The following is a 24,104-nucleotide window of genomic DNA, read 5'->3' on the forward strand; positions in this document are numbered from 1 at the left end:
CTACCGCGTAGGACATTACGCACGTTGTGCGTTACATGGCAGGGGCTGCTCACGGGCTTTGGTATGGCCTGGAGCTGCTCGCTAGAGCCACACAACCCCACCGCCGCCCCACGGCGGCCTCGGGGCGGGCCTCGCGCCTCAGCCCACGGCCTAACATGGCGGCGGGTGGCGGGGGGGAGGGGAGGGCAGCGCCCCCCGCCGGGGGGGGGGGGGGGGGGGGGCGGAAGCGGGCGGCCGTGGCGCGGAAGTGACGCCGCGGCCCCTCCCCCTCCCGGCGGCGGCGGCGGAGCCGGGCGCGGCTGGCGGCGGCCCCGAGGCGCGGCCGGGCGGGATCATGGCGGACGGCGTGGACCACATCGACATCTACGCCGATGTGGGCGAGGAGTTCAACCAGGTACGGGCCGAGCCGCACGGCACGGCCCCGCTCGGCACGGCCCGGCCCGGCCCGGCCCCGCACGGCCCGCCTTCGCCGCCTGCAGGGCCCCCAGCGCGGCGGCAGGGCCCGGCCGGGCCTTCCCGCCGCCATTGTTCCGCCGGGCCTGCACCGGGAGGGGGGCGGGGGCGGCCCCGGAGGGTCGAGACGGGACGGGACGGGACGAGCAAGGCCCAGTGGGGAGGGAAGGGAAAGGGAAGGGGAAGAGAAGGGGGAGGCGGAACGGCCCCGAACGCCGAGGGCAGCTTCCTGGTGGGCACGGAGCGAGCGAGGCCGTGGTGCCGCCAGCGAGCGCCTTCCCTCCCGCCTTCCTCCCTTCCTCTCCCGCCTTCCTTTCTCCTCCCTCCCGCCTCCCCTCTCTTCCCTCCCCTCCCTTCCCCTCCCGTCCCCTCCCCGGTGCCGTTCCCCGGGCCCCCCGGTGGCGGCGGGCAGCGCGGCTCCCGCCCGGCGGTGGCGGCGGGGCAAGGCTGCTGCCATTGTTCGCAGACGGAGCGAAAGCAGCAGCAGCTTCCCGGCCGCTCGCTGCGGGGGAGGCCCAGCGGGTTGCAGCTTTTTTCTGCAGCACAGGGGAAAGAAACTGCCCTCTGCTCTATTTATTTATATATTTTCACTCTCGTTATTCTTTACTTAAAAAAGAAAAAGGCAGCTCTTCGTAAGAAGAGCTTTATTTTGATGAGGAAGCCACGCAGAATTTCTGTGGGTTACAAGTAGCCGACTTTTCTAGTTCTTTTTTGACCCCTCCTCTTTCCCACCAAAATCCGCTGTTCACGTTGGTTTGGCGTGCCATCTGGCTTGCTTGCGAATCTTGTGCTTCCTGAGGTTGTGTTGCCCCAGATTGCATTGTTCCTGACCTAGAACACCAGTAACCAAGCACAACTCCGCTTTCACAGGTTTACCCGGCTTACTAAGTAGTGCACAATGCCTGCCCGCCCTGCAGAGAACTGGGAGACAGATAATAGGTTATGGAATTCTGAGTTAGTCACGCTGACAACTTAAAACTATCTCAGGAAACTTTATTTCTTTCAGTATTTATCGATAAATTAATTCAGAAGATGAGCAATCTCCTAAAGGCATACCATAAAGGAATGCCGTACCAGGTGAGCAGATGATAGAGAGGACCAATGTGCCCCTTGTCTACATGTGAAAGTTTCTCTCTTGCAGCTGAAGACCTGTTACAGGAATTTAAGTGGGGGTGAACCTTAGCACAAATGCCATTTAGCATAGGAGTGTATCCCATCAGCTTCTGTATTAATTTTGGCTTTGTTTTGATCAGTTCCAGGTGAAATACTGATAATGAATCAAGTTTTCCTGAAAAACTGATTTGAATCCAGGAGCGTTTCGTTCATTTATGCAGAAGCCCTTGAAACAGACCAGTTTATGGCTGGAAGCATAGGGCACATGTATACTGCCAGAGCAAAACTGAGGGGGATTCTCTGTGCACCCCGGTCCTGGTCTACTCAGTGCTGGTTGATTTTGATATCACCTGTAGCCACATTGCTAGGAAGGCTGCTGGCACAGATGAAGACAGTCTTGTGGTAGTTCTGCTTCTTCCAGTCGTCAGGGGTTCCTTTTGCTCTTTTCACTGTGTTCACCCCAGTTGCTGTCCTGCCAGGGCTGTGTTTCTGCAAGCTGATGCTTCCCTGGTTTGTGAGTCGTGCAGAGTAGAATGTAGGGGAGAAAAGTGAGAAGGGACTGGTGTCCATTTTTTCTCAGCTTGGCTCTTATTTCATTTTTGTAAGATTTTGCTGTTTATTTTTTCCAAGTTTGATTTTTGAGACTTTGATGCTGTCTCACGACCTGCTCAGTTGAACTGCATTACATTAAAATAGAAAGTTGTACCAGGGGAGATTGACACCTCTGCACTTCCCCATTTCCTTCTGAGAAGTACGAACAAAAGCTGGTTGTTACCGCCTACGGTGTTACTACCTTTAATTCTGACGTTGTCGTGAGAGGCCCTCTTGAAACTTCTGCTCATGGCTTCTGATTTGAAGCTGACAGCTTAAATTGATGTCTTGGAGGATGTGGTTCAGCATAGCTGTGCAGGGGTGAAGATGGCAGTTGACAAATGCTGTAGGGAGAAAACAATGGATGGCAACTTGATGGTAACTTGGGTAGCAGACATCTTATGGGATGCCATATTTGTAAGGAAAGTTTGCTTGATATGTAAATCAACTGTTTTTCTTGAATTCCGTGGTGCAATGTTTACTTAGTCAGTATTTGTTTGAGTTGGGCTGCAGGAATCCTTTCCACAAGTTTTGTCTGTAGCAGGGATTAAAGAATCAAATTTATCAGTTTTTTGGTCTTCTGTAGACAGTAGAACTGTATTTATAACAAAGCCAGGACGAAGCTTTTGGTTGCATCTGTAGTAAAGAGATCTTCTAGGGCGTGTGGCTTGATGAGCTTCCCTTCATTGCCCTGTCCTGTCCTGGCCTCAAGGTGCTCATCCCTGGGGCTCCTCAGGGATTTTTTTAACGCCTTTGTCTGGGAGGCAGGAAGATGTTCCACTTGATTAGCACTAAATGAACCACAGGTTGGAAGGGTGAAATGAGGACCACAGACCACGGGGTTACAAGCTGGCTGAACTGAATGAAAGCTGAGGACTGGCTTGCAACCAGCCGTAGGTTGCAAAGAGCTGGCTGACTTGACTTGAAGTCAGATCTGTTCAATGAGAGCTCTTCTTTCCATCCCATCTGGAGCTCATCAGAACTATGTGTCTGCGATGCCTCTTACCCTTTCATTAACTTATTGTTCATCATCATCTTGTCCTTGTGCTTACAGCTTTACTCAATTTGGCTCCCACCAATTGCGTTCAACTTTTTTTTAAATTGTATTTCCTTTTTTGGATAATTTACTGGACTCATTTTTTATTTTCTTCTTTGAAGCTGGCTTCTCCTTCCAGCAGTCTTTCACATTAAGTGTAGGATCTTGTTCTGAGACGAGCTTCCAAAATGCAGGAATCCCTGCACGCGTAGCTGGTGACCTGTAAGAACCAGGAATTGCATGGCACCTTTCACTTTGGCCATCTCACCGGACACATTACGCATCCGTGCTGCACGGGAGAGCTGCGTTACTGGCACACAAATGGCTGAAGCTGGCAGGCACCTTCTTGATGGCAGAAGACCTCAGAAAGATTAGGGGTGCTTTGGCAAACGCTAGCGTGTGTTTTTGTGCTCAAAAGTGCGGAGTATCGGGGCACGATACTGAGATAATGAGCATCCCTGGCGCTCTGATCAGCTTTGCTTTCCGCATGCTTTTCCCCAGGAACACATATGAATACACACATAATCAAACTATTTTAAAAATGCACGTTGTTTACTGCCAGCTTAAGCAGCATATATCTGTTGTTACGTCATCTGCTTGATCAGAAGGATCTCTTGCTGGGGAAAAAAGGCTTGCTTTGTTTATACTCTGATAAGTGTAGTTGCATTGTGGATTTATCTAAACATGCCTTGAAGAGTTCTAGTTTGATAATTAAATACTAATAAATGAGAAATGAAAGAGTTTTGGCTTTGTATTTTGCAGCTGCCTAATAAAAGTGGTTTAGAATGGAGTAAGCAGCTAAGGGGCTGAAAGTCTCTGTGGCCGCAGAGCCCTAGGAACATGTTACTCTCCTGCCTCGTTGTGTAGAACAGCAAAAGAAAAACTATTTTGTCTAATAAAAGCTGAGAGTGGTTGGGTCTGTAGAGTAAATGGGAATCTTATGGCCCAACAAATGTGTCCCCATCATAGCTGTTCCTGCCGCAGACAGCGTGTTCTTTCCGAAACACCAAGGGCCTGCTGTCTTGTTAGACTTCCAGTTTCTGCGTTCAGGCAGCTAATCAGAACCAGAAGGATTTCTGTGTATTCCTTGTGATTTTTTTCAGACTACCACCGTTTTTTGAAGTGAGGTTGCCAACATGTATCTAGGGTTTTTGACTATGTGCATTATAATTTTGAATTGGAAAAAGTAGTAAAGGAGAAGGTGGATAACTTGCTGTTCGTTAATTGAGTGCTTTTTTTTCAGAATTTATAGCGATCATTTTCATGAAAATTTGTTACTTCTGTCATCTTGGGGATGTAATTTAGCATTTGATTCTCCACTTGAACAGAGGGAAGAAGCAAATCTGAGAGATGTATGTACTGTTCAAAGAAAGTATACCCCCCAAAAATAAGGCAGCATTTTCCAAAACAGCCTTGGGTAAAGGGAGAGAGAGACCAATTCTCTGCTGCAACTCAGAGTATGGCTGCTAAGTTTCAGAAAGAAGTAACACTTAATTTGTCCCTTCTGCAGATGACCGTGATGTTCCATGTGTTTGTCTTTCATTTCTGAATGTTGCAAAACACTGCAAGCTTAATTAAAATGTAAAATACTGGGGAGGGGCTGAGTAACTGGTAGTGTAACAGCTGTCTGGGATGAGTTTTTGATGGTGTATCTTTGCAGTGCCCTTTTTGTTCACCCAATCCCACCTGAATAGCACTGAACAGGAAATTTCAGTCCTGATTTTGCAGAGCAAATGCTCTGATGTTTCAGACAGCGGCCTGTTTTTTAACGTGTTTATCTGCAAGATTGTGAATGGTTGTAACTGAGCAGAAATCATTGCTTTTCGTGCTTGCTCTTCTCTTAACTGTGGAAGTCAGGTGATGTCAAAGCCAACCCATGACATGGGTGGCACATTTACTTTCCAGCCTCAGCTATTTGAGCAAGGCTTCCTGTATTCTTTCTTACTCATCTGCATCTAGGAGAGAAGAGTGTGTTGGGGTGAGTTTCCATGCTCTGTGTGTGAAGGAGGAAGGGGTTTTTGGATCTTGTGTAACAGCCGTTGAGCCATCTCGGGTCTCTTCTATCTACACCTGCAGTTGCTGACTCAGATCACTCTTAATCATCTAACCACATGCCTGTTGGCTGACTGCTAACTGAGTGAATTCCACGCTGTCTGCAAAGCCAGTGTGATGCGAGGAGAAATTGTAGTGAGCAACGTCAGGTTTGCTGCTGGGTCTTTATTGAGTTAAATCAGGGCACAGATGCTGTCAGACAATCTGACAAAAAAGATTGCATTCAACTTGCAGTGCCCAGGTAATTCTCTCTCCTTCGATGGTGATCTGAAAGCCTGCGTAATAGAAACTTGATCCATTTTAGAGGAGTTTCTTGCTACCGAGGAGGGGCAGCAGAGCTGTGGACTGTTGCTCTGGTAGGTACTTTGGCAACACTGAGCTCGGCCTTCTCAGAGATAGAGAGGTTGGTGTATGTCTGCCGTAAGACTGGTGGCTGCTTGTTTGGATCTGTCTACCAGGACTAAATTCTACTTCCCTGAAGTCATCACCCCCACACAAATGGCTAGAATTACTCCACATTCAGCAGAGGATTTCCTTAATTGCCTTGTGACATCAGCTGTAATCTCCCCGTCAGATACCGTGTTCCAGCCTGTCCCAGGCGGTTCTTTGAACCTCCTTTCATTAATTGTGATGATAGGAGGAATCAAACTGACAGAGAGCTGGGCAGACTCAGTGAAAATCCAAAACTCTTACTTAATGTAGCCATAATAAACTTACCTTAAAAGTCATTAATTTTCTGTTGAAGTTCAGGGTATGTGGGGCCCGTGCAGTTTACTGAGGATCAAATCTACTTGACTGATGACACCAAAACTTTGCATATCTGTTTTTGTTTATTTTAGTGATACCCTCCTGGCAGGAGTAGCAGCTGATAATGAATGTTTTTATGCTTTCAAGAGAGCTGATCATCTGATGTTGATTGTGAATATATATATGAGGTTTTCAACCAAGATTGCTGACTTTGCAGCCTGTTTTCTGTGAAATCCAAGTTGATTTTCTCCGATCACCGTATCTGGTATCCGGAGCTATTCTATCAAAGATGGTTATGTGGGTTTCTAGATGCACATTCATAAGATAGCAGCACCTGAAATATCTCCAGTATCAAAACCCGGTGAAGCAGTTTCTGTTCTGGATCAGAGTGGAAGAGTCCAGGAACCCTCTGCAGCTGTTTGAAGCACAACCTTTGCATAAGGAAAAACAACTTTCAAAAGTCACTATATAAGCTTTGAAGGCTAACATTAAACACTGCTAGGTTCTCCTAAGCTTTCTCAGACAGCTGTTACTTCCTGAGAAGTTACTGCCTGTCAATAGAAATTTAGACTGTACCTCTCTTTCATAGAAATCAGGCTGGCAATATCCCGTTGTGGAGTTGGTCAGTGCTGAATATCACAGAGTCACAGAATGGCTCTGGTTGGAGGGGACCTTAAAGCCCACCCCGCTCCAACCCCCTGCCATGGGCAGGGACACCTCCCACCAGACCAGGTTGCCCAAAGCCCCATCCAGCCTGGCCATGAGCACCTCCAGGGATGGGGCATCCACAGCTTCTCAGGGCAGCCTGTGCCAGGGCCTCACCATGCTCTGAGTAAAGAATTTCTTCCTTATATCTAATCTAAACCTACCCTCTTTTAGTTTAAAGCCATTCCCCCTTGTCCTGTCACTATACCCCCTGACCAAGAGTCCCCTCCCTGCAGGCCCCTTTTGGGTACTGGAAGGCCACTGTAAGGTCTCCCTGGAGCCTTCCCTTCTCCAGGCTGAACAACCACAGCTCCCTCAGCCTGTTGCCATAGGAGAGGTGCTCCAGCCCTCTGAGCATCCTCGTAGCCCTCCTCTGGACTTGCTCCAATATATGATGAGTATGATGAATGACATTGTATAAGATGACAAGTGGAAAGTATCACAAGAAGTCGTTGAAAAGTAATTCCGTAATGCAAATCTAGAACACCTCTTTGTTCCTGTTTGGAATTAAACAGTCCCACTGATGAAGTTTACGCTGTTTGTTTTAAAATTGCTTTGCATGTTTTTGTTAAGAAGATTCTCTTTTACTCTTCTCTTACTTGTCCATCTTCTGTGATGAGAGTACAGCTGCCTCTATAGTAAAAAGCAGTGTGCCGTGCTAGTAGTGCAGCAGCAGATGGAGGTGGTTGGTGCTCAGGGCTCTCCATCTTCCTAATGCGCTGTTTTCATGGTCTGTCTCAGGCTAAATTTAGTCTGGCCTTTTGGACTAAATATTCCTTCCATGCGTACTGTATGTCTGAGGGACTGCTGGTTGATTTTGACCCGTATGTTTGCATTTAGCAGGTAGTATGCAGTTGCTGAGCACAGGAAGTGGAGCTTTTGGAAAGAAACTCACATTTCCATTCCCTCTGGAAGGAGTCTAGTTCACTTGGACAGAACCGTGCTGTAAGCTGTACTGACTCGAGGGAGAAGGGAGCGATTCACTCCAAAACCCCGTGATAATTTTCTCAACCAAAATGTTCCAGAGGCAGCCTTGATGCTGTAGAATAGTCCTTCTGTAGCCCATGAATAAATAAATGTTTAATATGCACAAACCCAAGGGCTTCTTACATTTAATGAAATAAAATAGAATTCTGTCCCTTTCTGGTCTCTCTGTGAATGAGGAGATAACAATGAAGTTAGGAGTGCAGTAGAAATCTGAAATACAGAGTTTATCAGTTTGGTCCTCTTGAAGCTTGTTCTGTTCATTCTACCAAATGTTTTGATTTAAAAATTGCTGGAACTTTGCATGTTGCTTGTACTTGCTGATGTCTGTAATTCTGGGAGCAGGGCTTGTGTCTTTTGGGTTTTCTGTTTATGTTACAGGTTTGAAAGTATCACAGTGCAAAACACTAGTTGGAGGTGGTATTTGTTGTTTTTTTTTTGTTGGTGGTGGTTTAGAATCCATTAGAAATCATAAGAATTGGATATATTTTCAGGTGGATGAAACTGGAGCTTAGCTTTTCAGCAGGGATGTTGTATAGGTGTTGGGTCAAACTAACTGTGTCTGTGGAATGTTGTCAGTATTTTGTTTAGATTAAGTTTTAAGAATGTTAAAAGTAATTAGGTGCTTTTTGTATTTTAGGAAGCTGAATATGGTGGACATGATCAGATTGATTTGTACGATGATGTAATTTCTCCATCTGCAAATAATGGAGATGCCCCAGAAGATCGTGATTATATGGATTCTCTCCCACCATCAGTTGGAGACGATGTAGGTAAAGGAGCTGCACCAAACGTTGTCTACACGTATACTGGAAAGAGAATTGCCTTGTACATTGGAAATCTTACTTGGGTAAGTACCTTATTACTACTCAGGTGAAGCCAGCAATTTGAAAATTGTGAACGTAATTCTTTGTAAATATTTTTTCATTTAAGAATTGTTATGTGAAATATAAAAGTGCAGCAAAGAGAGGTGTTTTGTTTGTTTGTTTTGTTTTTGTTTTTTTTTTTACCTGCAATTTAGTGAGCCTGCCTGGAGAGGTCTTGATGTTTAAAAATGGATGAAATCTTCAGTAAATATCACCTTTCAAGTTTTCGCTGCTGCTCTAAGTGCTATGAAGGGATATTTGTGGTACCACCATCTTTTCAGAGAACTGAATAAAAGAACAAGCTTAAACTATCAAATATGCTTGGAGATGCTTTAAGGCTACCAAACAAACCAGTTTTTAGTAATCCCTTTCTAAAGTTTTTAGTGTAAAAAGAAACCAAGATTCTCTGGGATTTTCTTGAAAATACGTTTTGCCTTTTTCCACTTACTTTTTCCAGAGCAGTGACTCTTGCAACAAAGCTGTTTTCACATTTTCCTTGAGGCTTATTTCTGCAGTCTTGGGAGTAACAGTAACTCACTTGCCCTTGAGACAATTACTTTTGTCAGCATTAAAGTATTTTAAAATCAATTGCACTTAATCAAAGTGCAAGTAGCTGGTCAGTAGCTAAATGAACTGGAGCTCATCTCTCTTCACCTGAAATCCAGTTCTACCAAAGTCCACACATGCAAAATTTTCACTCAGTTTTTTTTCCCTCCCAATGAAGTTTTTACTAGTGCTAATCTTGAAAAAGAATGCTTTGTGGATACTTAGGTGTTCTTCATTAATTTTACAGCATCCTATTTTCAGGAGCTAATAGTTAAGTAAGGGAGTAATTGACTTAACAGTTGTACCGCTCTAAAATACGTGAATGGAATCAGCTGAACTAATCAAGTCAATTGTCATGATTTCTAAATTAGATAGGCCAATGTACTGTTATTTGTGCCTATTACTCATTATTTGGCTTCACAAATGGAGTTATCACAACAAGTGCATTGACTCATTTGAGCATATACTCTATTTGTTTCATTTGTGTTTAGATCTCAGCAAAGTATTTTGTTAAAGTTTTAAAAGAAGCCTCAGATAAGTAGCTGAGAATCTTGAAAGCCTGCTTTGCATTTTCCAAACCAAATTTAAAGAGGTGAGGGAGTTACAGAAGTAGGAAGAATATCATGAGTATTAATGTGTTTTGATGTGTTATACATCTTTGAATGTGTGAAATTGTTGAACGTTACATAGTAACTAACAGGAAGTTAGAGCAAGTAAGTTGAAGTGAAAGCAGTTGTTAATAACCATAGGTTTTGTGCTGGATTTTCCATCTTTTGTTTGTAAATCTTGCTACTTCTGTGCAAGTAGCATCTAGGCTGTCACTAATCAAAGCCGTCTTAAAGAGCACCAGTTTAATAATAGGGTGTTAATAGGGTGTTAAAAATGGACTTTAGGTTTGGAGATAGAACTGGATGTCCAAAAATGTAACAGTTATTAAAATAGAATCAATCATAGGATCACTTGAGTTGAAAATAGTTCAGTTTAAGCCTGATACTCTTGAAAAAGTGCTTTCAGAAAAGTTAGATATAAATGTTTTTTGGTGTACTGTAGCTGGTATACTGTGTGGTGGGACTGGGGCAACACAGCATATGAGGAAGTATGCATTTTTAAAACTAATTTTGTGAGAATTTTAAAATGTCAATGACTGCTCTTACGTAAGAGTCAGAAAATATTGGCAACCTGAATAAAGTATTCCTCTTGTCAGCTCGCACAAAGAAATAAAAGCATATAAAATTTGGTTGTCCTTTTCATGGTGTTACAGATAAGTTTTCATAACTGAATGTTTAAAATCTATTTCTCAGTGGACAACAGATGAAGACTTAACTGAAGCAGTTCATTCATTGGGGGTAAATGATATTTTGGAGATTAAATTTTTTGAAAATCGTGCTAATGGCCAGTCTAAAGGGTAAGAACTTGTCATTTCCTTTTTTTTAAATGAACTGACACTGGGGAGGATGGGCATTGGGAAGAGTTCTGATTTTTCATAACTGTCAGTACGTAAACTGATTACCTTTGTTTATTGACATCCAGTGATGGTTGGGTTTATAATTTCATACTAATGATTTAAATTGCTGATGCACATTTTATGGCAGTACTATGTGTCGTACTGTTTAGCAAGTTAAATTTTATTGGTGATCTTCATGAAGACTCTTCTCCTAAGTTTCAGTTAGTGTGGTAGTGATAATGTTGTTCTTTATCATGTAAATACGATTTCCCCTTATCCCCATTATTGAGTCATTTTTAAATGCTTGATTTTCTATTAGCTGTTAAAGCTGAGTGCTTGAGCTGATTTTTCACTGGCAGTCTGATCTTCCATGCATGACTGCCTTTGTCTCTCCTTAGTACTGCATTAAACTTCTGACTTGCCCAAATAAAACCCGACTCAGAAAAGCTCTCGCCATACGAATGCGGCTTTGATCCACTTGGATCTGCTTGTCTGCCATTCTCAATCTGATTCTTCCTCAGTAGACATGGTAGTAGTGATGAGAACACAGTGAATTCTTGATAATAACTTGATCATATTAATTCATATATAGTGTGTTGATACTCCACCAGAAAACTACTTTTGTTGTATATTTTGCTGTGAGTTGTACTTGCATTGTGGTTCTTCATATATGTCTTAGAATGAGTTACTTTATCTGTCTTTAAAACAGGGCTAAGATCTGTGAAAGAGTTTGTATTTGGTTTTCAGGTGTCCTTTTGCTTACTCTGTTAAACTTTTTTTCACAAGGCATTATGATATCCAAGGAATGGGAAAACTGCAGTGTAACCTTTTTTTCTTCCTTTCAGGTTTGCCCTTGTGGGCGTGGGATCAGAAGCATCCTCCAAAAAGCTGATGGACTTGCTGCCTAAAAGAGAATTGCATGGGCAGAATCCTGTTGTAACTCCATGTAATAAACAATTTTTGAGTCAGTTTGAAATGCAGTCAAGGAAAAGTAAGTCTTTCTTGCGTGCTGTCTTGGAAATACAATGTTTATTCCAAAAGCCGTACTGCATTTTTTTCAGCGTCTGATAATTTCTGCACAGCTTAAAATAGATATAAAATGCTTGTGTAAATGAATTTGCAGCTTTGTTAAAAAAAGAGATCTAAAAAAAATCAATATATTGAAGGTCTGTGGTTTTAGCAGGAGATGACACTTATTGGAAGAAGACTGCAGCTTTGTAAAACTTTTGTCTTACCACTGCAGAAGGTTTCTCTATTCCTTCTTGTGAATTTTACTGAAAGCAAACAAACAAAAACAAAAAAACACGAGAGTATTTAGAGATTTGACATTTGTAGACAGATGGGACTAAATTCTCATTTAAGTTGCGCTTATGATCGGGTGGAGAAGAGAGATTCTGTGTTGTGCTTTCCTACAGCACCTTGTCTTGTGGTTTCTAGTCCTAACAGTGGGTGGCCTTGGGCTGCATTCAAGCAAGGACTGACAGTCTCCCTAGTTGCTGTTCCATTTGTGTGGGGATACTGGAATACTGCCATATTTTAGCAAAGCACTTTTTCCTTTTCCCCCCTGCTCCTTATTTTTTTTGGGTACAGAGGAACAAGGTGGTGCTCATAAAGTTTTACTTCAGTGCTGCATAAAACTTTGGACTGAGAATTGGAAAGCTTTAAGCTATTTTGACTTACATAATTACACTTTTGCTTTTCCATAACAGCCACGCAGTCTGGCCAGATGTCAGGGGAAGGTAAAGCTGGGCCTCCAGGAGGAAGCTCACGAGCAGCATTCCCACCTAGTAACAGAGGGCGAGGCCGTTTTCCTGGTGCCATTCCAGGTGGAGACAGATTCCCTGGTCCAGCAGGGCCAGGAGGGCCGCCACCACCTTTCCCAGGTAAAGTAATTAATATGTGGGGTTTTGGTTTCATTTCTGTTTTCTTCTATTAATGTAGTGTAGTGATTTGGAAATTACAAAAATCAAGGCAATTCACTTAATATGTTATAATGACTGTTCACTGCTGGATTGTAGGTGTCTACCCTATTCCTTTGTTGAAATGTGGAGATGTGCTTCCTAAATTAGCTAGCAACAGTGTTTTTAGAGACATACTTTATAGTCTTTTATGTACATGTCAATGTACATACCTTTTAAAAGAATGAAAAAGATTTAATGTAAATCATGTTACAGAGTAGACTTGTATTTACGAGTGTGTAGTTCAGATTTTCTGATATGCTGTATGGGGTGAGAATACTTGTGTTGCAGACTGTATAGTAACTGTGTTCTTCAGTGCATTACAAATTTACACATGACAAGAAGTTAGCTTTGATTCGTGCCCAATGACAGGTCAGTTAGCAGGCACTTAGAATACCAAACACCAGGCTTGCATTACAGTGAAGTTCTCATTTCAGCTTCACTATTTTTTAAGACATCATTCTGTAGTGGATTTCCTACTAGCAGTCAATGGGACATAGGTTGAAAAAACATTAATGAGGACCTGAAAGTAGGTACGGTAAATGTAGGAGCCAAATGTTCTCCAATATAGCTTGTCACATATTTTTAATAAACATTGTATCTTATGCCCCATATGAAAGGCAAGCTGTAGGTATAGGTAAGGTGCAATATTTTATATTTTTTATAAGCTTTGGAGGTGGTTTTTTTTTTTTTTTTGATAGCAATAGCAACTGGTTAAGTGATTTTTTGGTCTGTTTTGATGTTATTAATGTTCTCTTTAGATGTTCATAATGAAGTAATGATTATAAATTTACTAAGCTGCTGGATCCCAAAGTACAAGATATACATGTCTTGCAAAGGTTGCAAATTGTTCAGTGAGGGCTTTTCATTTAATAAGCTATTTCACTAACTCTTATTTCTTTTTATTAACTTTTTTTTTTTTTTTTTTTTTTTTTAGCTGGACAAACTCCCCCACGTCCACCGTTAGGTCCTCCTGGTCCACCAGGCCCACCAGGCCCTCCACCTCCTGGTCAGGTCCTCCCACCTCCTTTAGCTGGACCTCCTAATCGTGGTGACCGTCCACCACCACCAGTTCTGTTTCCAGGACAGCCTTTTGGTCAGCCTCCTCTCGGGCCCCTTCCTCCAGGCCCTCCACCACCAGTTCCAGGCTACGGGCCACCACCAGGTCCGCCACCACCTCAGCAGGGTCCACCTCCACCTCCGGGTCCATTTCCCCCTCGTCCGCCTGGGCCTCTTGGGCCGCCCCTGACTCTCGCTCCTCCTCCACATCTCCCTGGGCCACCTCCAGGTGCTCCACCGCCTGCACCACACGTGAATCCAGCTTTCTTTCCCCCACCTGCCAATAGTGGCATACCTACTTCAGACAGCCGTGGCCCACCTCCAACAGATCCGTATGGCCGACCTCCACCATATGACAGAGGTGACTATGGGCCACCTGGCAGGTGAGTGCTTTTGGTGTAATCTGCTTTGTAGCAGATTTTATGCTTTGTAGGATGCATTTGATCTTTTTAATGCAAATGTTAGTAAAAGTAAGGGAAAAAAAAAACGGGAGGGGTCTAATCAGTCTTCAGATTTGCCCCTGTTCACTTCTCAGTGAAATAACTCTAAGAAATATGTTTGTAGCAGTAAGAAAATCCTAAAATACAACACTATTAATCTTACTTTCCATTTTCAGCTTTGAACTGTTTGTCTTCACTGTTTGTATTTGGCAGCATCATTATTCCATGTGTACTACGTGTTAACTTATTATATCACTTCCTATCAGTAGCTTGTGGTTGTGCTTCTGTCTTAACTCAAAATTCTCACTTGTTCCTTTGCCGTCTTGCTTTGCAAGCTGTCATCTTAGAATGCTTTGGAATTCTCCTTGAATATGTGCATATGTTGAGTATGGTGCCACACCAAGCCCATACCATTTTCATCTTTTAGTAGCTCTGCTTGTCTCTTTCCTTAAGGATTCAATTCAAAGTTAGTCTTTGTCTTAAAAAAACGGGTGGGAATTTACTGCAAGACTTTTATCTTCCTTTCCTGTTAAGCCCCTTCTGGTAATTTGGTACAATCTTGCTGTGTTTGTAGCAGTGGCCTTTTCTGTGGTTAATCCTATCTTGGACAGGGTTTCTGAGTCTCTCTGACTTGCCTTGTCAAGTGTTTCGCATCATTTGAAACGTCTTTTTCATCTGTGCTTTCAAGCATCTATGTCTTACTGCTGTTTTTTAATTTTCACCATATTTGTATCCCTTAGAACTTCTTGGGATAAATTGTAAGAAAGATACCTTTTGCATAGTTACATGTGGATTTTTCACTTGTGATTTTACTGCTATTGAGAGAGACTTCCCTTACCTAAAATGTTTTCTGCACAGGCGCTTTGCTTTGATTCTTTCTTTTACATATGAGCACAAAGTTTGAAAAACACAAGCATTTGTACATACTATGTTAATACAGAAACTGTAGAAATTCAAGCATTTGGCTTAATTGCCTGGAATATAATAAAGATAAGGTGTTTTGTTTTATTTATTTATTTATTTTTGATGGACAAAATCTAAGTTGTCTGCAGTTGATAGCATGGCTGGGGAGGGAAGGAGTGGGGATAGGACAGAATAACTTACTGTCCAGTGTTTTCATTAGTAATGTTAAAACTATCACCCATAACTATTTAAATTGTCATTAATTATATATCATAGGCGTTTCACTGGAAATAACATGCCCATAAGAGAAAAATTACATATTCCATTCTATGGGAGGCACACGAAAAATAATACTCAAAACTCAGGGAGGTATGAATTTTTAGACATTTCCTCTTATGCTAAACTGGCTATAGGATCTTGTTCCACTTCTTGCACTTAAGAGGATAGCATTGCTTATTATTCTGCGTTTTCTTTCTACCAGAAGAACTAACACTATTTTAGAAATATCAAGCAGTGTGGTCAGTTTAACAGTCTCAACTTTTATCTCTTAACACGTTTCTTCAGATTTTCTGTACCGTTCAGAGACTGGCTAATAGGATGCTGCAAAACTTCTGAGAACAATTTTGTGTAGGTTAACTTCTGTTACTTTGTAATCCATTTATAGGTAGCTAATAATTAAAGTGTAATTAATACAAGGATTCTCGTTTATTGCTTCTTCATTACAGTGACCAATTTGTAGATATATTTAAAGTACCTTGAACTTGACCAGAAATAAATACTAGAATTAGCTGTAAAAGGTTGAAGTGTTATTCGGATAATATATTGTTTTAAAAATGACAGCCTATAGTTGCTTTTCATAAGTTATAGTACTCTGGTCTTAGTTAAGAATCTGGGAAACAGTATCATACAGTTCTAATTCCATCATTTTCATAAGAAGATCCCTAGTTTTGCTCAAAGTCGCATTTTCTATGTACGTGTATTTCCACATCCATTCAATTGGGGTAATATCTGCTCACATACTTTGAAGGATTTTATGAAAATGATAAATATTTGTAAAGCACAGTTTCAAGTGCTGCTGAATCTTCAAAATAGATGGGATGAGCAAGAATAATTTTATTTACATAGCAGATGTATTATTTTTTTTTATTTTTATTTTTTTACCTTTTTTAAGCTTTCAGGATTTTGTACCGTAACATGGTCCTTAACACAAACCAAACCCAGATCCTGCTTTCTTTTCTGTTTGTCACTTTGCTTAAAGTTGTGAACTTGGATTGTTAAAACTGCAATGATAACTCCTTAACGTTTTCTTAATCTTTTAAATAGTAGTTTTATTACTTTCAGAGAAATGGATGCTGCAAGGACACCTCTAAGCGAAGCAGAATTTGAAGAAATCATGAATAGAAATAGGGCGATCTCAAGCAGTGCCATTTCAAGAGCTGTATCAGATGCCAGTGCTGGTTAGTAAAGTTTTACTATTATGCTGTCTATTCTATCCAGCTAAAAAGAGTTTAGTTTTTCTATTAGGAAACCTGCAGCCTTGAAGCTGCAGCTTTCTGATGTGGCTTTCAGGAGGCTGAAGTTAGGTACAACAAGCTACGGCTGTTTTTGTACTGTACTCCAGCTGATGTCTATGAATGCTTTCTGAGTACTGATCTGGACAGTATTTTAATGCTTAGTCCTACAGTAAATGATCTGGATGGTTATTGAAGAGAAGACATCCTGAATGGTAATGTTACTACAGATACAATTTTTTGGTTTAGTTGGTATAATTTTCTCATAGTAATTTTATATTGTTTTCAGGGGACTATGGAAGTGCTATAGAGACCCTGGTAACTGCAATTTCCTTAATTAAACAGTCCAAAGTATCTGCTGATGATCGTTGTAAAGTTCTTATTAGCTCTCTTCAAGACTGCCTTCATGGGATTGAGTCCAAGTCTTATGGTTCTGGATCCAGGTAAAACTTTCCTCTTCCATCTGCCCTTGTGAAGGGGAAGGTGTAGGGCAAGACTAGTTCACAAAGGAGAAAGAAACTAAGTCATGTGAGAAGCTTAGTGATTTGCGCATCTGCACAAGAAATGTGTTAAAGAACCAAGTATGGATTTTGAACTTAAATAATTTGCCTTTTAATTAATCCTGTTTTTAAAATTGATCTGACTAGTTTTTTAACTCTTAGTTTTAATTAGTACCCTTTTCTACATGGTAGTATTGCAGAGTGTAAACTTCAAAATTGAATTTTGCTTTATCGGTTAAGTTGTCCAGTATATAATTTTGGTAATAATTTGCTACTGAAAGTTAATGTAGAGGATACTTGTCAGTTTTCATTTTGCTTAGAGCAAACTTTCTCCACGCTTGTCACTGTAAAAATGTGCTTGAGTTGGGAGAAAAAGGTTGGCCAGAATTATTTTTTTCTCTTATTCTTTATCATACAATCTAAAATTTTGAGAGCAAATAGATTTGAAGCATATGGATTTCTAACAAGTACAACTTAACAGCCTTTTCAGAGTTAAGACAAACACCGAGCCTCTAATTCGTTTGGATGCTGTAGCAGTAGCGTAGTTCACTGTGAATGATAAAAACACAGACAGCTGTTTTTGTCCCATTCTTTCAGTATCCCGATTAGCAGCCACGTTGTAGGAATCATTTAATCATTTGAGGCACAGTATGTTCCCCCAGCTGATCTCAGCTGTCCTCCATTTTGCACATGTACTCTCTGACTTTTCCTTGATGATGAAGTGGATGACACCTATTTTTAACTGCTCTTAGCCATCACCACCTTTCATATCTTCCATGTTGTACACAAAAACGTCTCTACATCACAGCAAAGAGTTACTTCTCTCACATCTGAGGAGATATTTCTCTCATATGCTTTTTTGATCCAATTCTTACTAGTCAACAGAATACAAAATTGGCATGTGAGTGGCTTGTGTTTTGAAGAAAAAATTAATGAAGTAATTTCTTTTAGAAGACGTGAACGATCCAGGGAGAGGGACCACAGTAGGTCACGAGAAAAAAGTAGACGCCACAAATCACGTAGTAGAGATCGCCATGATGACTATTATCGGGAAAGAAGTCGGGAAAGAGAGAGGCATCGTGATCGCGACAGAGATCGCGACAGAGAACGAGACAGAGAGAGAGAGTATCGCCATCGTTAAAGAAGGTGAGCATTTGTTCTGTGTTCTTTAAGTTTACTGTTTTACTGTTCCTGAATTACTAAAAGTGCTCTAGATCTGGGATTATTTCCACCATTAAAGTTTGCGTTTAAATAGAATATACTGAATTACTTTTTTCTTTTAGCATCTGAAATGAAGTCAGGTAAGTAATGACAGGTAACTCTGGGCTTGGGAGAGGGAGTATTTGTGTCATTCTTTTTTGCAGTTGGCATGCCTTCTTTTTAATTTTAAATGGTATTAATGAATGGTATTAATGTTTGTAATTTTTATGAAGTGCAATCAAGCCATTTCTTAATCAGTAAGTCAGACTGATGTCTGCTCTCTTGTAATCTTATAAAATCATATGAAATTTGTTTGTATTTATTTGTACTCTAAGACAAAAAAAAATCTAGTTGTGTGAGGACTGCAGCATTTAGTCCTTCATATGTCATGTGGGGATTATGTCTGTGTAGGGAACGTGTACATACAGCTGCCATCCTTGCACTAGTAGATTCTTTCTTTTTGTTTGAGTTTTACTCAAATTCAGGAAATGTAGACAGACTTTGCTTGTTATTTTCTAAAATATGGCCCATCACTTTTTTTTCTGTATTTTAGCTAAATTTAGCTGTTATCTTCAATAAGATTTATGGTTGTTTTTTCTCCACCACCCTGCTTTTTCATTCCCTGCCCTCTCTGACAGTAAAGTCATTTTCTGAAGACTAGTAAACAAATGTACAACACAAGGGTTGGTTCTTTTCTGGTTGTTGACATGCTAAAATGTTCTTTTATGTCATGTTTCTGGAGTCTTGCATGCATCAAATGTCTAGGTAGCTACAGAGTAGCATGATAAATAATGTTTTCTTTGGTGTACTGCTGAGAGCTTTAAAATACATATATGAATGTTCATCACATTATATGATGTACAATTTTGAGGATTGGTAATTTGAGCTGCTCGTGATTCCTTATATTTGACAATAAGGGGAAAACAAAACAATACCTATTTTTGCCACAGTAGTCTTTTCCATTTTTAGAATTTCCCACCACATCTACGTTAAAACTGAAACCCAGCAGATTTGCCTGTCTGCCCAACTTCCATTTATGTCTACTCTCAGATGTAGTTTCCAGATTTGCTTATGGCATTTATTCATGGAAGTTCGTTTGCAGAAGTTAAATAGAGCAAAGCATATTAGAAATCATATAAACTGTAACTTGCTCCTAGGTAAAAATATTTTATGATTTTGCATCATATGAATGTCAGTTTTTCCATGCTAGGCTTTTGTGTCACTGACTCCTGGAGAAAACAAAATCTGATACTAAATGCACTACTCCACTGAGTGTTAAGTGGGATATTGTCTGGGGTTCATAGTCTAAAAAAGCAGTAATGGATGTTGAGAAGGGGAGTCAAAGGCTTAAATAGGAAGGTGAAACATGACAGCTGAAAATAAAGTTGGCAGTAGGTAATGCCACTTTCTGCCATCAGAAATGGAACAATAGAAATAATTCTGGAATGGCATAAAAATAGCAACTGTGGTTCTTAATTGTAAAAATGTCAGAACATAAAAATACAGATTTAACAAAAGTAACTGCAGTTTCTCTTGTTGAGCTGGATTTTTCCCTTTTATCATAAATTAATATTTGTGAAATTTGCCAACAGTTACTAATGGGAGGTAACCATTGAGCTGAGTGATGGGTGATTTGCAGAGTTTTTTTTACTTCTGTTGGAGTTGAGCAAGCTATACTAAAAATTGTTAGTCTGGAACTTAAGGGTACTATTTTACCCTTGACACGCTTTATTAATATAGCTTTCATTTTTGTGTATTTAGACTATTGTGCATGTAGATGTGGAATTCCTGTGCCCAGTACAGATTCTCTGCCCTGTCACCCCAAGAAAGCATGTCCAATACTGTTAGGTTGCTGCATTTTATAACTTCCAAAGCACTATTTCAAAAAAATGAAACAAATTTCAGTCTTAGTTGGGATTTATATATACAACTTCTTTAAACTCTATTGTGTACTGGGACTTCTTTTCTTTCAGAGGAGTTGCATAGGTAAGATACCCTTGCACAAAGAAAATGATAGGTCCTAATAATTTGGTTTGAAGGACTAATTTAGTATTCCTCATGTAAATGAAAACATTGGTATTTTTTAAAAAAAGTTGTAAACATTTTGTCTTGTTTCTGTCTTAATGAAGAAAGGCTTTACTGTAGTTTTGTTTAACTATATAAATACACACACAAAAACGTACAGTGATCTTTTGGTTTGTATGTTTCATTTTCACCAAGATGTATGTTGCCATACATTTTTTTGTTTTGCTCTTTACGTTAATTAATACTCATAAATAGATTTAACAATCTCAATCACTATATATATCAGCAGTACTGGGAAGAGTTACTCCCCACATTACTGTGTTTTATCAGGTAACATGAAGTTGCCTGTGTGCCTGCACACTATGAATGGCACCTATACTTCTTATTTCTGTGTGTACCTACAGTCATAAATGTGATACTGTACTGGCATATTTTTAAAAAAATGAAAAAAAGTGTTACACCTAGTTTAGAAGGATTTTAAAGGTCCATTGTGAATATTTTTGTATACAGTGAAATTCACTTTGTATTATTGTATTTACTTACACTTAGAGATGGATTAAATTGGAATAACTTACTAAATGTATTCATTATAAAACCCTATTAAAAAGTTCAGATGTACCATAGCAGGTATTTACACTTCTGTTTGTACACTTTATGCTTAAATTCTCGCAAGAGTCTTGTGTGCCTTTGCTAGAGTAAGGCTTCACATGCATTGATAATCCATTCTACAGAATTACTGTAAACTGAATGTTTTCTTGAAACGTCTTTGCACATAGAAATATATAAAAGAGAACGGTAGATTTACAAGACAAATGTCTGACTTGTACTAGTCAAGAAAGCTAAGAATCCAATAGAATGGTATTCAGAAGGATTAACAGCAAAATGCACGTGTACAAACAGAATAGTAATGTAACTTCATCAGCATGAGTCCTGATTCTTTTTTAAAGACAGATTTTTTTAGTTTATTTGATACTTAATGATGTATTTCTAGCTGATACATTGTCCCAATCTTAATCTGTCTGAATTTCTATAACTACTGAATGTTAAGTTTTTCATTTTATGTTTTTGTTATTGGGTCGTTTGATTATTTCCTATTTCAACTGGATTTGGACTGAATTGCAAAGAAAAAATACACTAACAATGTAACAGTTGATAATGTATGTAGACTTTGTATTCCATATTTCGTGGCTTTTCTCTGATTTTTCTATTCTCAAACCACTGTAAGCAAAATCATTTAGTCTAATGTACTTTTGAGGCTCATACGCTTCTTCAGAAACTGCTGTCAGGTCTCTGAAATAGTTTCAGCTTTGGAGTGATTTAAGAACTAACACGTTTGTATTTTTTTTTTTAAAGGGGAAATGGTACTTGTTAGTTTTAAAAAGGTACATTATATTTTGCCTGTGTTAAGTAGGAGCTGTCCTGTAACAGTGTTAGCAAACATCTAAGTATGAAATTTGCCTTTTAAGAAACCTTGTAGATAACAGGAAAATGCCTATTTTTGTAGGTTGTTTTTAAAAGCTTCTAGGTAATAACTGAGCTTCAAGTGAATTGTGGTAGCATGGCTCAAGACCCTAGTTATATACGTACATGTTCGGGATTGTTCTAGATCTTATTAGTATTCAGCTATTATGAACATTATTTACCTAATCTCTATTTTTTTATGTGTATTTTTTGAGGAAGCATATATGTGGGGCTGACGTTTTTCATGTGTTTCTTAGCATTCATCAGAGAACTCATGCTTTGTGCATCTGATTCAATACTTGAAATCCACCTCAGAGTGAAAGAGACAAGCAGTGCCATTGTTCTATATGCTTCTTAAAGTCTGTTTTATGGCTATTCTGGTGCTTTACAGAAGCATATACATTGTTAATGTTCAGTATCTTCTCATTTCCTCAAGGGTGATAAGATGGTTTGAAAAAGCAAGTGAACTGAAAATCTTATGTTCTTAGGACTTTTTCCTCAATGAACATTGCTGTAATTTTGTTGTTTTCTGAGGTGTCTTAAGGTACGCTTATGTTTTTCTATTCCCTACAGCCTGCTTTTTTCTTTTTCTGAAATCAGTAATATTGACAAATTTGAGCTGTATGGAAGTTCCTCAAGAAACTTGTCTATACGACATTGTAACATTTGAAACAAATAATTTTTACTTGCAAGTGAAAACATTGGCTTCATACAGCATTCTCAAACATTTTTTCCTTTTGCTCATTGTGGTTTGAGAACTAAGATATCTTTTTCCAAAAAGAGAGGGAAAGATCTTCATTTTATATTTTCCTGTGGCAGACAGATCTACCTGATCTACCTTTTATGTCTTCCTCATATATTAATGTGAAAAATACTTGCCAACCTCATAGCATTTTAATTTGTAAACTCAAGATCTGGTTTTTGAACATACCCCTCTGTTCACCAGTTATCTCTGGTGAGTAGACAGGCTGGGACAGTAGGAAAAGCCACATGAAGAAGCAAACTGTAGCTTGGGATTGTTCTCTTTCTATCCATACAAAATTATTTATAGAATCAAGAAATTGTTCAATCTTAGTGTAGAACTTAAAATCAACATCAAATCAAAGACGACAGGTAAGTACACTAATAACAGGGGAACAATGAAATAAGTGGAAGAAGTTGCTAGTGGTGGTAGAACAGGTTATTTGTACATGTATGGTGGACAGAAACTGATACATAATTTACACGCAGAATGACAAATACAGAGTCAAGCTTGAAATTCATTCCTTTTCACTGTATTATAGCTAAAACATCACAATACTTGAGGTGTCTGACAGTCTGGGATCTAGATAAAGTTGAAACAAATTTTGGCTTTCAAGATAATTTTTTTTGTGGGGTTTTTGTGTACTTTTGCTTCATGTATAGAATACAATAAAGGACAATTATATTAATTCATTCTTAGGAGCTGTTAGGATATGATTATAAATATGTATCATGCGTTTTACTGAAATGTGAACATTTTGTGGGATTGAAATTCAGTCTGAAAATATCAAATAAATAACTACACTTATAGACTTGACAGATGTATGCACATACAGCTTTAAATTACTGTAGAATTTTCACACTTCTGAAAGCTGTTTGAAGCTTTCATATGCTTATTTGGATGATTGGAATTAAAGGAAAAAATCAGAGTTGTTACTGCAAGATGCTTTATATTTATATGATACCTACTGGGTTTTGGTGTAAGAGTCTGGTTTGGGGGTGTGAAAATGCTCAAGTTGCATCTTGCATTAAGTATAAAAATGTTTGATCCCTTAAGTTCTGGGATTTCATTTCTGAAATGTTCTGGCATAAAAACATAGCCTTTAAACCACAAATTAACTGTTTAACAAAGAAGTCTGCGATTTGGATTTTATTAGTAGAAATGCTGAGAAACTCATTGCTGTATGATGTTAAATTGTACAATCCTAATAATATACGTGCTTGGGACAGATAGCTCCTATGAACTTGAGGCAGTTGGCAAACAGCATTGCAAAGGTTTGACTACAGATTGATTTTTTTCAAGTTGTTTCTTACTTCAATATTCTACTTGCTTGTAGAATACTGAAAAGGGCTGTTGATGAAGGTATAATCCATACAGATTAATTTCTTCCCTTTGGAACCACAGAGGTTCTGATTTTGCCCAGGTATACTGGCAGAATATTTGGAAACAATATTTACCCCACTTTGGATTTTAGTTGGTCACGTTTTTTAAAAAATAAATAAAAATGAAGGTTTATTGTGGTGCAAACCATCTTAAGAGCCCTATATTGACAAGTACCAACCCAAAGTACAGTTTATTACTGTACATTCCTTAAAATTCCTTTAGTTTCAGAAGTACCCTTACAAATCTAGCAAATTATTCCCAGGAACTGAAGCTTTCTTATGCTAGTATTTAAAATTTTATATATGGTGCTTTGGATCTGTTAACTGTCGCCATAGAAGTGATAAAGATCCATAATTCTTGCCACAGCAATTGTATTAATGAGAGC

General features: G+C 39.6%; 1 protein-coding gene across 4 annotated transcripts in view; it reads left to right on the forward strand.

Moving 5' to 3' along the window:
• The first annotated feature begins 257 nt into the window (after positions 1–257).
• The window catches only part of CPSF6 (cleavage and polyadenylation specific factor 6), a 30,676-nt gene continuing 6,829 nt past the window's right edge, over positions 258–24,104 (forward strand). Inside the window, exons 1-10 of one of the 4 annotated variants that reach the window (XM_035333932.1) lie at positions 258–394; positions 8,322–8,531; positions 10,395–10,498; positions 11,383–11,528; positions 12,247–12,420; positions 13,433–13,937; positions 15,174–15,266; positions 16,239–16,354; positions 16,698–16,851; positions 17,860–18,054. In XM_035333932.1, coding sequence (XP_035189823.1) covers positions 335–394; positions 8,322–8,531; positions 10,395–10,498; positions 11,383–11,528; positions 12,247–12,420; positions 13,433–13,937; positions 15,174–15,266; positions 16,239–16,354; positions 16,698–16,851; positions 17,860–18,049 — 1,752 coding nt within the window. In that variant the 5' untranslated portion in view covers positions 258–334 and the 3' untranslated portion in view covers positions 18,050–18,054. The remainder of the gene's footprint in view (positions 395–8,321; positions 8,532–10,394; positions 10,499–11,382; positions 11,529–12,246; positions 12,421–13,432; positions 13,938–15,173; positions 15,267–16,238; positions 16,355–16,697; positions 16,852–17,859; positions 18,055–24,104) is intronic. The other 3 variants (XM_035333942.1, XM_035333953.1, XM_035333964.1) reach the window with 3 other exon arrangements.

The sequence above is a fragment of the Oxyura jamaicensis genome, chromosome 1 (genome assembly GCF_011077185.1).
Source record: "Oxyura jamaicensis isolate SHBP4307 breed ruddy duck chromosome 1, BPBGC_Ojam_1.0, whole genome shotgun sequence".
Classification (NCBI taxonomy): Eukaryota; Metazoa; Chordata; class Aves; order Anseriformes; family Anatidae; genus Oxyura; species Oxyura jamaicensis.